The 16,233-nt window shown below is 43.7% G+C and overlaps 1 protein-coding gene across 1 annotated transcript in view; it reads left to right on the top strand.

Moving 5' to 3' along the window:
• Positions 1-2,266: 2,266 nt before the first annotated feature.
• The window catches only part of MAP3K5 (mitogen-activated protein kinase kinase kinase 5), a 213,252-nt gene continuing 199,285 nt past the window's right edge, over positions 2,267-16,233 (top strand). The window contains exon 1 of the mRNA XM_043456974.1: positions 2,267-3,456. Within this exon, the coding sequence (XP_043312909.1) occupies positions 3,033-3,456 (424 nt within the window). The 5' untranslated portion in view covers positions 2,267-3,032. The remainder of the gene's footprint in view (positions 3,457-16,233) is intronic.

Genomic DNA, 16,233 nt, shown 5'->3' with positions numbered 1-16,233 from the left:
ACCTGCTCCTTATATACAGATGAAGTGCAAAAAGCAACTTCTGGGTGATCCAATTAGAAAAAGGCTTTCATTCCTCCAGACCCACACACCCTGAGGCAGGCATGACAAACTTAAGGCTATGGGGATTTCAGCACCACACCCATGCCCTTGGCATGGTGTCCCTGCCTACACACAGGGTTCAATTTGAGTTGTGAACTGAACCATTTGAATTTATACACTTTGAACTGTTTATCAGCTATAAAAATGAAAATTTCATCTGGATTCATCTAAAACAGGTTGTGCAAGGTTAATCAGCTAAACCATACCCGTTTAGGTGGGAGAGCCTTGGGACCAAGAACTGCTCTTTCTTCCAGCATTGTATTGGAGTTTAGGTGCCAGTAATCAGTAACATCTTTGAAGATATTAAATCAATTCTAAATAAAACAAACTGACCAAAGTAAAACAAACTGTGTGGGAATGGTGTCTCTGAAAAAATCTGGAAGGGAAGCAAAGGTGACATAGTCTAAAAATTATGGTTTTTAGAAAACAGCTTTATGAATACTCTTGGGCCTTATTTGTGTAGTCAAAAGCTATTTGAGAATTTGGGCATTCTAATTTTCCAGATATGGTCTCAAAGACTCTCCTGCATTTTCTGTTTTGGGTCAGGATGGGGTAGAGGATTGCATACTTTCACAGAAGTTTGGAGGTTTGACAAGTTGTTGGAAATATTAAAGAATATATATTTATCAGTAATCCACCCATGTTTTGTTTCTGTATGATCAGCAATTCATTAAATATCTATTTTCCTATGGTATCAAGTTCAAAAGCAGATGTGGATCACATAGATTTCAGTTTCCTTACTAGAAGTTTACTTCCATCATTTTACAAATCTTTAGAAAAATCTAAGTTCGCTTGGCTTCATTGAGGATACAACTGTGCAGATACAGTTGTTCGGTGTTTCCCCACATTATTTCCTTTCTTCTTTTAACCCTTTCCTACTCAACTGTTTTATCCTCCTTCCCCGCTGTTGTTTAGTCGGTAAGTCATGTCTGATACTTGCAACCCCATGGACTGTAGCTTGCTAAGCTCCTCTGTCCATAGGATTTCCCAGGTAAGAATACTGGAGTGGGTTGCCATTTCCTTCTTACCCACTCAGGGACAGAACCCACCACTCCTGCACTGGCAGATGGATTCTTCCCCACTGACCCACCAAGGAAGCTCCCTTCCCGCCTAGCTTGCATGTAATTTGCAGTATTCTTCTATCTTTTTCATAGAACTTATTCATCTCTGTTCCTGGAGATGGAAAGTCCAAACCTGTTACTTAATTTCACTGTAGGTTCCACTGGTTCTCCTAAAGTTATAGCATTCTGGAGAAGTTCTCTGAGAACTTGCACATATGTTTTTACTTCCCAAATAAGTAGATACGCTTTGATTGCTCTTAAGCAAGCCAGGCATTCCCCGCTCCCCACCCCCACCCCCAGTGCAATTTTTAAAAAACTGAAGTAATTGCTTAATTTCCCTCTTTCATCTGGCAGATAGATGATGATTTGCCAAGGCCAGGATAGAACCGGTTTTCTATCTCAAATAAGTATCGGTGCGTTGGGGGAAATTTTATGAACTCAAATGGGAATGCAAATGCTATACCGTTCAGCACTTGGAGCTAATCAATTATTCACGATAGCAGAGCTATTGAAAACTTGCAAACGTAAAGTACCAGGGGCTGCTGCTGCTGCTAAGTCGCTTCAGTCGTATCCGACTCTGTGCCACCCCATAGACGGCAGCCCACCAGGCTCCTCTGTCCACGGGATTCTCCAGGCAAGAATACTGGAGTGGGTTGCCATTTCCTTCTCCAGGACCAGGGGCAGACCCTATAAATTCAGCCTGCCACTTCCGGAGAGCCACTGCTGAGGCCGCCTGCAGGACCGTAGTTAAAATCCTCGGGCCCTGCGCCACGCGGGCCTCCCCACGCGGCCCTCTTGCTCCCCGCGCCGCACATGGGACCCGACCGCACGGCGGAGCTAGGCTGGCACCGGCCGGAGGAGGGCGCCGTGGTCACGGGGAACGTGGCGCGTGCCTCCTGGCGCTGGCTGAGAAGACCCGAGTATTCGCAAGAGAGACTTTATTTTTTGCGCCATCCTATAGTCGCGTGCGCTCCGGGCTTTTGCCGACTCCAGGTTGTCTTGGGTGGGGAGCCCAGTGGGTGACGGAGGAGAACCTTGGCCTTGCGCGGTGCTTCGGGCTGGGCTGCGGTCCGGGAGCCGCGACGCGGTCGGTTTCGTCCGGACTCGAGCTTCCCAGCAGCGCCCTCCCCCGGGGCGGGCCCAGACTTTCGGGGCCGCGACGAGTGGGCGGCAAAAAGCCGGTGGCGGACCGGGCGAGCGGCTGCAAGGAGCGGCGAGACTCGAGCGGCCGGGCTGGTGCCGGGACGAAGCGGCCGCGGCGATCGGAAGAGAACGGGGCCGGGGCAGGAGGAGGAAATAGAGCCGATGAAGGGGAGCTGCCGCCGAGGAAGGAGGCGGATCCTTTCGGCGGCCGCTGCCGCTGTTCCGGGACGCGGTCCAGGGAGTCTGCCCGCCCGCGAGGTGCTGGCCAGGTAGCTCCCCACCCAGAGGGCGCCCTCCCCGGCCCCTCCCAGGGCGCCCGGCACGGAAGGAGCCGGGACCGCGCTCCCGGGTGGCCAGGGCGCACCGCACCCCGAGAGCGGCGCCCTTGAGCCGCACCGCGCAGCAGGTTCGCGAGCCTACTTGTCGGCCGGCCAAGAAAAGGAAGCGCGGTCCCTTCCCGCTCAGCCCGGCTCCCCACCCCGTGTACTCTACACCCTGCAGCGGGCGAGCGGCGCGGCCACGGAGGCGCCGAGGAGGGGCGAGCCGCCGCCGGGCAGCGGCGTCCCTTCGGGGGAGAGGGCGCCGGAGAGGAGGCGGCGGCGCGGCGCGGAAGGCGCGACGCGGGATGGCAGCTGCTTAGCCCGGCGCGCGCGGAGCAGCCCCGAGCTGTGGCTGGCCAGACGGTGCGGCTGGGCGGGCGACGCCGCCGCGGCAGCCCGGCCGGGAGAGATGAGCGCGGAGGCGGGCGAGGGCATCACTTTCTCCGTGCCACCCTTCGCCGAGGGCGGCAGCTACCGGAGGGGAGGAGCGGCGACGGCGGCCGAGGACGAGGAGAACCAGCTGCCACCGCCGCCACCGGGCAGCTTCTGGAACGTGGAGAGTGCCGCCGCTCCCGGCGCCGGCTGTCCCAGTGCCACCTCCGGGAGCAGCGCCACCCGGTGCCGGGGCAACTCTGGGGGCGGAGGCGGCCGACGGACCACGGTGGCCTATGTCATCAACGAGGCGAGCCAGGGGCAGCTGGTGGTGGCCGAGAGCGAGGCCCTGCAGTGCCTGCGGGAGGCGTGCGAGACGGTGGGCGCCGCCCTGGAGACCCTGCATTTTGGGAAACTGGACTTTGGGGAAACTGCGGTGCTGGACCGATTTTACAATGCAGGTGCGTGCGATTTTACAGTGCAGGGCCCCAGCCTCCGCGGTCAGGGGCCACCGCAGGGGGAAAGCTGTTGTTCCCCCTCCCCCCGCCCCCAAAAGAAAAATCGATCAGTTTCTGGGCAGCAGTCGAGCATCTCATTTATTTACTTCTTGCCCCACCTTAGGGGCAGCGAGCGGCGCTGCGTGACTGCTCGGGTCGCTCGCAGCTCGGGGCAGAGTCTGACCGCCCGGCCGCCGGCCCGCGCTGGGAGTCGCGGGGTGCGTGTGGTCCTCTTGAAGAACTTCGGTTCGCCTGCACTGCGAGTTTTTTGTCCCAGTCAGCCCTGCTCTATCCAGTGTTTTGGTTTCTCTTCTGTTAGGTTTGGCCCACATTTTCCTTCTATATATACCTGTGCCTGTTTTAGAAGATGTCCTCATTTTTTTTCCGTGTACTTTTGAGAGTACAAAAATTCTGACTTGTGCCACGCAGCCAGCTGCACGCAGAGCGGATCTGTATGAATTTGCATGTTATGTCACGATCTTCCCAACTCCCTTTCCCTGAAGTTTGGTGGCTTGATTTCCCACCTCTTACCAATTTGAATTTTCAAGTAATTACTTTCAAAAGCAACTTTTGTAACTTGACAGTGAACTTGCGTGATATCTCTGTTGGAATTTTGGTGAAGAAGAGCAGAGTCTGTTTTTTATGACTCCATATACCCCCGATGGGCTGGCAAGTATATAATTTAACATTATGTAAAACGCTGATACCCAGTTTTAATAACTAAGTTAGATTGGCCATTAAAGTGTGCCCATTAAAGTGACTGCTAGAGTAATTCATGAAAAAAAATATTTTCAGCCACAGATTTCAGAAAGTGTCATTGCAATTCAAGTGACTGGAGCAATTTGCTATCTGTTAGCAAATGTTAGAGATAAAAGCATGTTATTGAAATTAACCTTTAGCACCCTGTACAACCAATGTTGAGAATATATACATATTTATTTTTTTTGTAAATGTGGGCATAAAATTTGATTTAATGGTGCTTTCAGACAATAAGTTTCTTGCACTGTGATCGCATAGAAGGTTTTATATTCCAACCTTGTTTCCAGTTCTGATTCTCTTCAGTCTTTTTAGAACACCTGAAGTAGGCTTATGTCAGCCTTGGAATTTAGCCAAAACTGAATATTTTAAGAACAAGAAGAACTTCATGTGAAGGAAGCCAGATTAAATAAACTAGGACTTTCTGGTTCTGGTATATTTTACAGTATTAGTCTTCATAACTGGACATGGGTAGAATATAGTTTAGCTTGGGTCTTTGTGTGACTTGCTATAAAAATTACGTAAATATAACATTTCTAAAAATTGTAGCATTTTTATTTTTGGATTATAATTTGGAAAAAGCTTCAAAGAACTAAAAGATATATGAGGAAGACACCCAATGAAGTGCTAAACCTATTTTTATTGCTTTGATAGATTGGGTATTTTTTTATAAAAATAATCTTTAAGCTAATTTGAAAGACTTTCCTAACAAGCTTCACGTAATGTTTATTCTCCAAATACTACCTCTGGGAAAGGGAGAGAGAAAGACTAGATGGTACCAGACATTTGAAATGTATCTCATTTAATCCTCCAAGCAAGCCTATGAGGGAAGTATTTAGCTACTCTCTTTAGATGAGAAAACCATCATCAGTGATGGAGGGGCTCCATCACTGGCTCAAGGTCATGGGTAATAACTGGTCAATGGAGGGTCCCACTTTGGGTGCCTGACTGTAAAAGGTCCGGCTTCACCCTTGCTACCTCCATTTAGCTGTACTGATTTATTCTCAGAATTAAGAACGGGAAGCATCGAACTCGTGATGGAGAGCTGGCGGGGATGGGGATGTTGTGAGCCATCGTGTGCAATGTGGAATAGTGGAGAGGAGGACACGCTCTAGGGAGACCAGTGTTTCCGGGCCAGCTCTGGCCCATCCCACTGCTGAGCTCAACCTAGGCAGGCCCCAGTTTCACCCCTGCCTGTGACCTGAACCCTCAGGTCTCTCGTTCAGCAAGAAAACATTGACGAGGTGACAGAATGAAAATGGTATCGGTTTTGTTTTTCTAAACCGAGGGAGGCCAAGGTGAACAGCAGTAGAACTCGACTTCTGATTTCTAAGAGAGCACTTGCTTGTCCTCTGTAAAGAGCCAGATGGCATAAACATTTTAGGTTTTGCTGGAGGTGTCTCTCACACCGCCTCAGTTCTGCAGGTGTTACTCAAGAGGAGCCATAAAGAGGATCTAAATAAATCATCCTGGCTGTATTCCAACAAAACTTTGTTAATGGATATTGTCAGATTTATGAAATTTATATCATATTATTCACAAAGTGATATTCAACCATGTAAAAAATAGAAAAACCATTCCTAGCTTGCAGGCCTTGCAAAAACAGGCCTGGTAAGGTTTTGGCCCCATGCTGACCTCTTCTCTGCATCTAGTACTGCCACTTGAAAGTTGAATCGTTATGACATAGTGGGAAGAACTTTATCCCTCTAGTCTGGTCTCAGTCTTCATCCTGGCTCTGCTCTGAACCATGTAATTGTGAGTGAGGTCCTTTGTCTCCTTCAGTGGCCTAAACAATTGGACCAGGGATGGAGGGGGAGAGGGGAAATGAAACTAAATTTCCAGGAATTTCTCATGTAATTCTATGAGTTTGCAAAGGAAGGCAGCAAGGTGTGCTACGACAGAGCATCTGAACAAGAGTTTCAGGATCTGGATTCTGGATTTCATGATCTTGGTTCTTCTCTAATCTGGAGCAAGTCATTTAAAATCTCAGAGAAGGGTTGTAATAACTGGTCTCTGAGATTCCCTCCAGCCCTAAATTCTGTACTTTAAAATTATAACAGTGTTGATTTAAAAAGGAATCACTTCAGTTCATAGAGATGAATGAACTGCTTGTATGGATAATGTTGCCATCTCCAGGAGCTCAGGGTTGGTGAGCAGCACAGATTCAAGTGCAGATTTCTGGTTGTGAGAGTCCTCAGTGGAATGCCTTGGGCTTCCAGGAAATAGCCTCTGGAATCAAACCGGAAGAAGGGTGGGTCAGAGGTGTCCCCCTCCAACCTGAGATAGAATGGTAAACAAGGAGGATTTAGCAAGGGCCTCAACATTTAAAATGGAATGTTGGTGTTGAAGTAGTTTGATTACATTTTTACAAGCTTCTGCTCTCTATGTGTACGGGGGTTTTCTAAAGCATGGATTGCAGTTACAGGTTTTCACTGATTTTTCCTATTTGATTATTGTTCAACTATAATCAAGTTTGTCCTTTGACTACTCTTGTCATTCTTTCATTTCCATCCTGAAACTAGTGTTCTATCCAAGATTTTATGAAAATTCATCATATATATAAGACTAGCACTCAGAGATGTCAGTTGACAGGCTAATAACACCCCTTCCCAGGCCCCTGCATTATAGACAGTAAATTTCTTGAAAAGCTAAGAGATGTCAGTGATACAAATGTCAGTGATACAGATGTTAGTGATGCAGAGCTATTCCACTGAGGTAGACAGGCCCTAAATGGCAGGGACTCAAATTTTTTCTTTAAAAAATGAACAGTACTTTTGCAAAGTATAGCTGTGATAGACTTTACTATTCCCCTACTTGCTTATGAGAAAACTGAACCGTAAAGGAGTTATATTCATTCGTTCAGCCTAAATGATTTAAGGTTGCTGCTTAGAACCAGAAGCACACTTTTCCTTAGAAACAGTATTATAGATGGTAGTTAGATTTGGGTCTAGCCAAGAACACTCCTTAACTCAGTGAACTTGAAGTCTGGAGCTCCTTTGTCTATTTAAGCAGTAAAATTGTGTTGCTGGCCAACCTAAAACTGAGTCCATCTTGCCCTGAGTTAGAATTGGTAACTTGTGCTCACCTAGCTTGTGGTAGCATCTTGGCTGGATGTAGGAGTATCACTTTGGATTGGTGGTGTTGGAAGGAGAGGCTGTGGAGAGGCAGGGGACAAAAGAAGTCTTGGGAAGCTTCGGGGAGAGGAGGGAGGCTGGACAGTGAGGGAGGGAGAAGGATGTTCAGTGAAGGAGGAAGCGATACCAGCAGGGGATCCAGAACACCTTCACCTTCATCCCCTCCAAACCTATTTATGGTCCTTGAATCCCAGCTGATGTAAGACCCAGGGACAGTGTTCTGTTCACGGCCACCTCGCTTCTTCTTGGGGCTCACAGTTGGATGGCTGCCTGCTTCCCCCTTCCCTGCCTCCACACCGCCCCCCACCCCCCACAACTACCATTGTATCCCCTGGCCTTTCTCTTAGGCAGGCTCTCTGTAGATTGCAATCTCTTACTCAGCCTATCACCCAGTAGCAGCAAGTGGGGAACAGGAAGGAAACATATGCAAGTCAAAATTTTAAGAATTTAGCCTTTATATTTTCATGGGTGTAGTGTTCCCGCCTTGCTTGTGATAACAGTCTCCTTTTTGGCCATGTCACTGGACAGGCATCTGAACTTTCTGGGTTTGGTTTCACTTGCTTCCAGCACAGCTCCCTAGGACTTCCAATCTTATTTGATAACAAAACAATGCAAACATAACCTTTGTATCCTGTATATCTCAGAATGAGAAGTTCCTGAGAGTCTTCCAGCCCACTTCTGCATCTTCTGCTTTTAAATCCAGTGAAGCTTTTATCCATACTGTCTCATATATTTGGAGAGAGAAGGTGATGTCAGTGTTTCCTAAATAGTGGTTCCCATGAGCTGGTTTTTAAAAAATTGAAGACTGACATGAATTTGTCATTTTATTTTTCCAAGTAAGGATATTAAAAAGAAGAAGAAAACTCAACAACCAGCCAACCACTGCCACTATTTCTTAAAAAGACATTTTTTTAATGTTAAATTAGGGAAACATAATCTTAAAGAATAGCTTTTTACATATAGTAAATATATGGAAAAATGCATTATTTATTATTATTTTTCCCATTTCACCATGATGGTGAAACTCTATTTTATTATAGATAAAAACTCTATTATGCCAATCAACAGAATGGTGTTTGAGAAGCTCTGATCTAGACCACCTACAGCCCCTTCCCACTTTCAGTCAGTCTTTCTTCAACCAAGGAACAACCTTAGAAAATTATCAAAAGAGCAAATGTCGGCAAACTCATTAAAAAAAAAAAAGGTCTAGTTTAGGAAGGGGTTAAAAAAAATTATCCCAGTGGAGCCACGCTCATGTTTTTTGCTGGCATATCCTTGTCCACCCTGTGGGAGCACAGAGCACTATGCCTCCTCTTGCTTTCTTGGAGGCAAAATTAAAATTTTTCCAAAAGGATTTTACTAGAAAATTGGAAAAAAGCACAGCTAAAAAGAAGACTCCAAAACACAAAGTACATTTGTTTGTAGAGCACTCATTTCTTACCCCAAAGAGTCAAGTGCAGATTGTCATCACTGATCCTGCTTCCCAGGCTGTTGGCTCCTTGGCTCAACTTGGTCACCTTTGGTCTGCTTCAGAGAGTCGTCAGTTGAATTACAGTCGGTTCCACCTCTAGGTGAAGCCTAATTATAGGCACACAACTTGGCCTTGTCTCACCAGTGGCCTTGGCTGCTGCCAGCCTTCTGGGAGTCCTCTGCTTCGAGTTAGTTCCCCTCCGGCGGCTACGGGGACTGTCCCCTGCTTCCTGTTTTGGAGGCCTGGTTAGCAGCCCGTTCAGTTCCTGTTTCTGGTTTGCAGGATAAACCTGGTTCACTGCTTCTTTGTGGAGCAGTGGGAGATCAACAAGCACAAAGCCCAACGAATATGCGAGTTTCCACCAACAGGTACCAACTGGTTCTGCTTTGCAAGTAGTTGTCCCAAGTGTTCCCTCGAGCAGCATCCCACTCTGCCTGAGGCAGGATGAGAGTTGAGACTGTAATAAGTGAGGTGGGAGTGGACACTTTTGCAGGAACTACAGCTATGTGGGTATCAGGAAGAAACCAATCACCAACAGCCTTGGGAAAGGTATATCTTGAAGAAAACCGCCTCGCCTTCCTGTAAACTGGATATAGTTAAGTGGGGAAACTGGCTTTGTTTAAGAAAGATTCCCCTTATTTTCAGGGAGCAAAGTTCGATTTGCAAGTTTTCTTAGTGGCATAAAAGAAAGCTAGGAAAGCAGAGCAAAATGATAAATTATTTTAAAATCCACTGATGATTCAAATACACTGACTGCTTTTGTTGTTTTAATATATTGGCTTTTATCTCTGGCTGGAGATGTTGACTTAAGGAACTCATCAAAAGATGTGTCAGATTATTACAGAAGGAGAGAGGGTATGAGTGAGGCAAAGCTGAGTTTTAAAGTCTTGTCAAATCTTACCAAAAAAAACTTTAAAGTGAGTTCCTAACATCTTAATGTGTTTTATTTTATAATTTTTTTTCTGAAGAAAACATAAAAACTAAAAGATACAGAATCCAGGCTACCTTGTGGCAGTCTTCTTAGGAGACAGAGAAGAGAGGAGAAAAAATTTAAATGTTCTTAGAGTCTCCTACTAGAAATCCTAGCAGAGCCAACCTGTGTAACTTAAATGCTTCCGGAGTTGCACAGGGTAGCAGTAAACATTCCATTTTATGCCAGCCTTTTCTGTTACAATAGGTAATCAACCATGGGCAAAGCAATTGCCTTTGGTATATGATTCATACAGGAAGCGAGTTGTATTCTTTGGTACAGTAAGGCTCTAAATGTAGTTCTGACCAATTAGTATTTTCCAACACTTTTAGTCTCTTCTAAGACCTCTTAAGAGACAGAAACGGAGAACTACCCTAGTGAATTATTAGTGGATGTCAGGCCATTTGACTGTTGACTCTAAACCATGTAAAACTGGGTATTTCCTGGTGGTGGTTTAGTTGCTAAGTCGTGTCCGTCTCTTGCGATTCCACGGACTGTAGCCTGCCAGGCTCCTCTGTCCATGGGATTCTCCAGGCAAGGATACTCTGGAGATCATTCCAACCCAGGAATCAAACCCAGGAAGCCGTGTCTTTGAGGAAGCTCAGAGAGAATTCACTGTCCTTTCAAAATCTTAGTTTCTCCTATTTCTTATTTGAAAGTCACCCCCAAAGAATTAAGGAAACCCAGGCTATGACATGTCAAGTACCTCTTGATATCACATTCAGTTCAGTTCAGTTGCTCAGTCATGTCTGACTCTTTGCAACCACATGGACCACAGCACTCCAGGCCTCCCTGTCCATCACCAACTCCCAGAGTTTACTCAAACCTATGTCCATTGAGTTGGTGATGCCATCCAACTATCTCATCCTCTTCTCTTACCCCCTTCTCCTCCTGCCTTCAATCTTTCCCAGCATTAGGGTCTTTTCCAATGAGTCAGTTCTTCACATCAGGTGGCCAAAGTATTGGGGTTTCAGCTTCAGCATCAATCCTTCCAATCTGTTTCAGCATCAGTCCTTCCAATCAGTTTCAGCATCAGTCCTTCCAATCAGTTTCTTGTGCAAAGATCAGTTTAGAGCTGAGGCTATCGAGGACCAGGAGTGTGATTCCCGCTGTCTTGGGGCCATGGCATGTCTTACCTATCTCTCCAGTGTTTTCCAGGTTTATAGTTTGTTCACACCGGGGTGTAGGTGATGTCATATGGCTAGATGAGGGTGATAATGTAAATGTGTGTTGTTTTATGCAATGGAGTCCTCTTTTGATTATCTTACGTGCTCCAGAAAATAAATAGATGTGGCGGTGTAGTTGTTCTATACGTCACAGTTGAGAAAACTCCACCTTGGAGAAGGGTATTTGACTTTGGCCAGAAGAAATCAGCTGGCTGAGTAGGGAGTCAAACTCATGTCTTCAGAATTCCGAATAATCAAGGTGTTTTCCCCTCGCAGTGAAAAAGGTTTCAGAACACACATGCTGTTTAAGAGGATCAGTTCTAATATCTTGGTCCATGATAAGGAGAATTTGAAGAGCCGAGATTTCTCTCTCTCTCTCTCTCTCACACACACACACACAATCAGGAATGCTGAAATGATTTGCTAATAGATGCCAAACTGACTAATGTGCTGTAAGATAATTCTTAAGTATAAGACAATTCTTAAGTATAAATGTTGGAGTTGTCTTTTCTACAGGATGGAAATCAATTGTATCTCTACCAAAGAATATTTCTTTGTATTGCTGCAGACGGATATTATTTGCATTACTATCAGTTTTATACAACTTAATATTTATCCCCAAAGCATTATCAAATGGTTTTATCACTAGAAGGACAATCAAAGGTATTTTTGTTTTTTGTTTTTTTTTAAATCAGATAATTCCCAGAGCATGGCTTGACCAGAACCAAGTCAGAATAGACTGCTGTGTTGCTTACAGTGTCTGCAAACCCAGCTTTATTCATATACTGGCAAATCATTATTACTAATAGGAACTTCAGTAGTCCAGACACCTTCAAATAGGTTTCTTTTTTGCAAGGAAAAAATGCTTATAATATTTTAGAGGACTGGTAAATTTGCTGTAAAACTATATATACCAAATATGTTACTTTGATCTTTGTAGTTTAAGACCAGTGAACCAACCAGTGAAGTTGCTCAGTCGTGTCCAACTCTTTGGGACCCCATGGACTGTAGCCTTCCAGGATCCTCAGTCCATGGAATTTTCCAGGCAAGAGTACTGGAGTGGGTTGCCATTTCCTTCTCCAGGGGATCTTCCTGACCCAGGGACTGAACCCAGGTTTCCCACATTACAGGCAGTTGCTTTACCGTCTGAGTCACCAGGGAAACCCAATTTAAGGCCATTGCTACCCAGATGAACACCATGTTACTGTGTGCTGGGCGCCATACCAAACACTTCACATGCCCAATCATATTCCTTATTCAGTGTTGATGAGGCAGATGGCATCAATAGATCAGTTTTACATATGGGGAAATTGAGACCCAGCAGAGGTCATCACTTTCCCAGTGCCACTTGATAGAACCAAGTTTTGAATCTGAAGCTGTCTGATCCCAGAGTCTGTTCATTTATTTACTGAGAAATGAGAATGTATTTAACTCATGGGGCTTAATAATTGAATAAAAATGAATATGGTTTCCTATCTCACAGCATATATGGAAATCAGATCCAAATAGATGAGGGACTTAAAGCTGAGAGGGAAAATTCAGAGTCTGTTCATTTACAACTATGCTCTCTTGTCTCCTAGAAATAAGTTTTCTGTTTGAGAATATTTATATTACAGCCTTCTTATCATAGATATTAAAGTTGACTACTTAAAAATCTGCAAGATTTCTTTCCAAGGTCTGCACAGAATTAGGCTGAGTGTAATTTCTGCCTTTTATGATCTTTCAGTCTGCCCATTGAATTCAACAATTTAATAAGTAATTATTTAATAAGCCTAACAAATGCAAGGTGATACTCTAAGTAGTGATATGTGAAAACTCCAAGGAAACTCTTACAGACGTCAATGATTTCACCGAATTGGACACATGAGAACAATGTTCATTACTGTGAAAATAAATGTGAAAATGCATTGAAGACAAAAATCTTACACATCTGTGAACTATGCATTAGGCTCTTCATTTATTTTTATGTGAAATCAGTATCATATTCAAAATTATGTAGATAAGTACTCAGTTGTATTAAAAAACCTTTAAGGTCTTTTATAAATATTGACAGAATCTCACTAAATTGACCTCAAGGAAGTATTGTAAATAATTCTTTACCAAAGAAAAATTCTTATATACTGACTTGTAGAAACAAGTAGAGTTACTACCTGAGACTTAGAATCTTTTTTTTTTATATTTTGTTTTTATAGTAGTGAAATTTGATCTAGCTCAGAATTCTCTTGTATTAGTCCTTTTAGTTTGTGAAAAAAAATTGAGGCTATTTTAGGTAATTGCAACACACCAGTGGTGTAGTATTAGATAATGGAATTTGAATGGCAAACATGTATTAGATACAGTGATGCATGCAGAACTGTATCTGTATTACAGTATATGTAAAAATGACTGAGTTTGAAATCTGGGCTACCTTTGAAGTTCCTAATCATAGTTATTAATGTATACTTTACACAACCTTTCTAATTGTTTTTGAGTCACACACACACAGTTGATGTATGTTAGCTCTATCAATACAATTTCTAGATTTCTATAAATTGATCTGGGAAACTAGCTTTGTTGATCCAGTGAAAATCCATATCATCAAATCTGGACAGTAAGATTTTAGTTTTTTGAAAACTAATTCTTGGTCCATTTACTGTTAACTATTTATATACAGTCAGAGTAAGAAAAGATTTCTAGGCCATATAGAGGGGCAGAATCTGGCTTTACAACCTAATGGATCTCTTTATGTGTTTGTGTATGTATGTGTGTGTTGTTAGTTGCAAAACAGGATTGGGGTGTAAGTTGCTTGGCTTGACCTAGTGAAATTTGAGAACAGTGTTGTAGCTTGCACGTGAGTTATGGTGAGAATAGTTGGCTTAACTTTTCTTGCCCAGCAACTTAGTACTGCCAATAGCCTATGTGCTTAAAGTACATTTGGCAGTTGGTAAATCTGAAATAAAGTTGGAAAGGAAATGCCAGGCTTGACTCTAGACAGAGTCCTAGACTCCTCTTTCCTTTATAAATGCAGTAGTGTAGAACATTTATTTAATCATTAAATATGACACGTGAGTGGGTTACCAAGGACTGATCCTGCTGTTTACTAGAATGTTGACCTGCACATCTGCATTTGTTTTGTTTCCAAAGTCTAAAATTAAGGCTTGTCAGCATTATGAAATCTTTTGCACAGTCAGCTATGCTTTTGACTTAACATTTAATTTCCAGGAGTATTTTGTTAGTGCTGACTGGTCCTTCGAGCATATATTCAAATAAGTGGCATCCTTGGTCATAAGTGTTAATTTTGATTGATTTATGTCACATCAAAGTTGTTATTCTTGTTTAGTTGCTAAGTTATGTCTGATTCTTTGTGAACCCATGGACTGGGTAGCCTGCCATGCTCCTCTGTCCATGGGATTTTCCAGGGAAGTAGATTTTATCAGGCAAATGGAGTGGGTTTTCGTTTTCTTCTCCAAGAGATCTTCCCGAGCCAGAGACCGAACCCAAGTCTCCAGCATTGGCAGGCAGGTTTTTTTTTTTTGTTTTTTTTTTTTTACCACTGAGCCAGCAGGGAAGCCCGCACATCAAGGTATGAATGACAAAATCTATTTATCACAAGCATAATATGTTTACAAAGTTCACTTTTTAAGGTTCTTTTGAAGAAATGAGTTAGATGCAAATATGTGCCAATTAAGAAGGTAAATTGCAGGAGCATTTACAAGCTGTTAACGTGTAAATATTCATCAGTATTCACGAATAACAGGGTTAAGGAATGGCTTACTTGGATTTATAGAACGTTTAAAAATTCAGACAAAATTCTGTTTTTGGTTCTTTGTTTAAGGGAACAGAAGTCAGACAAATGGCAGACCAGAATTGTAGGTGACTGAGCTTAAGTAACCTCTATGGAGTTTTATGGTTACATTTATAACTATCATTCGGTGCCCCTTTAGGAAATCTTGGAGAAGGTAAAATTTGATAACATGAGAGCGACACTTTTCTACATCAGCCAAATCGCTTAAACACTTGGAGCCAAAGTTAAGATATGGCGCTCTTTAGTTTTCCTCCAGCACTGACATATTTTCACTGTTTGGTGAAAGTTAGATAAGAAAAGTGCTCCTTCACAATTTTTAAGCTTCACTGAGTTCGGGACTCTGCATCTGGTCAGATTTTATTAAAGAAGCAGATTTCATCTTGTTAAATATATATGAACATTCTTCATGATGGATAATCTCTTGATTATCCAAGGCTGGTAGCTTCTCCTTATTGCTTAGTTCCTTTCGTTTTTTTTCAGAAATTGGAGTATAATTGCTCTACAATGTTGTGTTCGTTGCTGCCATACAACCATGTGAATCAGTTATATGTATACATATATCTCCTCCCTCTTGAGCCTTGCTCCTACCCCACCCCATCCCACCCCTCTAGGTCATCAGAGAGCTAAGCTGCCTGTGTTATACCACAACTTCCCACTAGCTGTCAGTTTTACACATGATAGGATGAATTGAGAGGTTAGCATTTCCATTCATTTAAAAGATTTATTTATTGCTGGGTCATCATTGCTGCTGGGGCTTCGTAGTCTCCTGGGCTTCTCTCTAGTTGTGGTGCATGGGCTTCCCACTGGGGTAGCTTCTCTTATTGTGGAGCACAGGCTAGAGGGTGCTCAGGCTCCCGGACTCGAGAGCACAGGCTCAATAGTTGTGGTGGATGGGCCCAGTTTCCCTGTGGCATGTGGGATCTTTCCCGATGAGGAATCGAACCCATGTCCCCTGCATTGCAGGCACATTCCTTACCACTGAGCCAGCAGGGAAGCCCTCCATTCATTTTCAATCTTGGAATAGCCCTAGAGGGGCCAGACACCATCATTAGAAACAAGTAAGTTGTTCACACAAAACAAAAAAAACTCGTGCCGCTGTGTTGTGACACCATTTGGGAATTTTGAACAAAATTACACTATGATATTTATGTGTCGGCATGCCTTAATTTTCCCGGACCCACCATTATTTGATAGGTTTGTGCTTCCCTCTGAAAATATCATTAGACATATTGGAATAAGTTTGCAGAGACAGATGTATGAAGCAGTCTTGATTTTTCTGTTTTTAAATTTCACTTTCCTGGGGCTGATTCTCCTTGGCGTATTTGTCGGGGGAGCTAGAGTATGTTCCCTAAACAGATTCCATGCCAGAGGATAAGCCAACTTAATTTGAGAAGATTTTCTAAGAGCATTAACAGAGGGAAAAAAAAACAAAAACCTATGATTGGAGAATCCAAGGTCCT

Source organism: Cervus canadensis, chromosome 33 (genome assembly GCF_019320065.1).
Source record: "Cervus canadensis isolate Bull #8, Minnesota chromosome 33, ASM1932006v1, whole genome shotgun sequence".
In the NCBI taxonomy this organism is placed as follows: Eukaryota; Metazoa; Chordata; class Mammalia; order Artiodactyla; family Cervidae; genus Cervus; species Cervus canadensis.
Note: the sequence above shows the minus strand (reverse complement) of the source record. Positions and strands in the feature narration are given on the sequence as shown.